The sequence below is a fragment of the Nicotiana tomentosiformis genome, chromosome 12 (assembly GCF_000390325.3).
Source record: "Nicotiana tomentosiformis chromosome 12, ASM39032v3, whole genome shotgun sequence".
Classification (NCBI taxonomy): Eukaryota; Viridiplantae; Streptophyta; class Magnoliopsida; order Solanales; family Solanaceae; genus Nicotiana; species Nicotiana tomentosiformis.
This window is the reverse complement of record NC_090823.1, coordinates 120,566,791-120,568,177: the sequence shown is the minus strand read 5'-3', so window position 1 is coordinate 120,568,177 and position 1,387 is coordinate 120,566,791. Positions and strand designations below refer to the sequence as shown.

Here is a 1,387-nt window from a genome sequence, read left to right as displayed (position 1 = left end):
ATGCTCAAGCAACTTTATGTGAACATTCCCTTCACAGAGGTACTCACTCAGATTCCTACTTATGCAAAGTTCTTGAAAGAAATCTTGTCTAGCAAGAGAAAATTAGAGGAGATAACAGTGGTCAAGCTAAATATCCAGTACAATGCCATATTGCAAAACAAAATTCTCCAAAAGTGTGGGGACCTAGGAAGCTTCACCATACCATGCTCGTTGGGGAGTGACAAATTCGGCAAGGCCCTCTGCGATTCTGGTGCATCTATAAATCTAATGCCTCTGTCTGTATTCAAGAAACTAGAAGGTGAGATTGGAATGATCAAATCAATACCAGTGTCCCTACAACTGGCTGACCAGGCCACCATTTTACCTGAGGGAATCATTGAGGATATTCTAGTGCGGGTGGAAAAATTTGTGTTCCCCATAGACTTTATTGTGGTGGATATGGAGGTGAACAAGGAGGCGAATCCAAATCTAGGGAGGCCATTTTTATGTACAAGCAGAGCTATCCTTGATATCTATGAGGGGCAGCTTATACTCAGAGTGGGCAATGAAAAAGTGGTGTTCCAGATGAAGAGGATGATGAAATACCCCAGTGATAAAGCGTTTGCCTACTCGTGCTTCAAGCTAGATGTTGTTGGGGAATTAGCTGAAAAATATAAGTTTGACAAGCTTATGAAGGATACTCTAGAGAGGTGTATTACTCAGTCTAGCACAATGGAGGATGAAAATCCTGAACTAAAGAAAGAGGTTGAAGCCCTTGAAACTGAGGATCAAGTGGTTGATGAGGAGGAACTAAAAGAGGAGGTTGTTAAGCCTAATGTGGAATTGAAAGTCTTCCCCACTTACTTGAAATATACTTTTCTTAAAACTAACAATTTTTTTGTGATTATTTCTGCTGACTTGACAGGTACACAGGAGCAAAAGCTGGTGGAGCTGCTGAAAAAGCACAAGAAGGCCATTGGCTGGAGTATAACTGATATTCAAGGAATCAGTCCAGCCATTTGCATGCACAAAATTCTATTGAAAGAAAATAGCAAGCCAGTGGTGCAGCCCCAATGCAAGTTGAACAAAAATTTGGAGGAGCTAGTGCACAAAAAGATCATCATATTTCTAGATGCGGGAGTAATTTTCCCCATCTTTGATAGCCAGTGGATTAGTCCGGTGTAAGTTGTTCCTACGAAGGGGGGCATGACAGTGGTGAAAATGAATTTATTCCCACAAGAACAGTCACTGAGTGGAGAATGTTCATTGATTATAGAAGGTTGAATGATGCAACAAGGAAAGATCACTTCCCACTCCCCTTTATTGATCACATGCTTGAGAAAGTGGTTGGACATGGATGCTACTGCTTGTTGGATGGGTACTCAGGCTACAATCAGATACACATTGC

At 41.5% G+C, this 1,387-nt stretch overlaps 1 protein-coding gene across 1 annotated transcript; it reads left to right on the top strand.

Moving 5' to 3' along the window:
* On the top strand, positions 1–1,164 carry LOC138903308 (uncharacterized). The gene has a single exon (XM_070191254.1). It carries the CDS (start codon positions 1–3, stop codon positions 1,162–1,164), a length of 1,164 nt encoding a protein of 387 aa, XP_070047355.1.
* The last annotated feature ends 223 nt before the right edge of the window (positions 1,165–1,387 follow it).

Coding starts and splice junctions, on each gene's coding strand:
- LOC138903308 (XM_070191254.1), top strand. CDS start 1: ATGCTCAAGCAACTTTATGTGAACATTCCCTTCACAGAGGTACTCACT.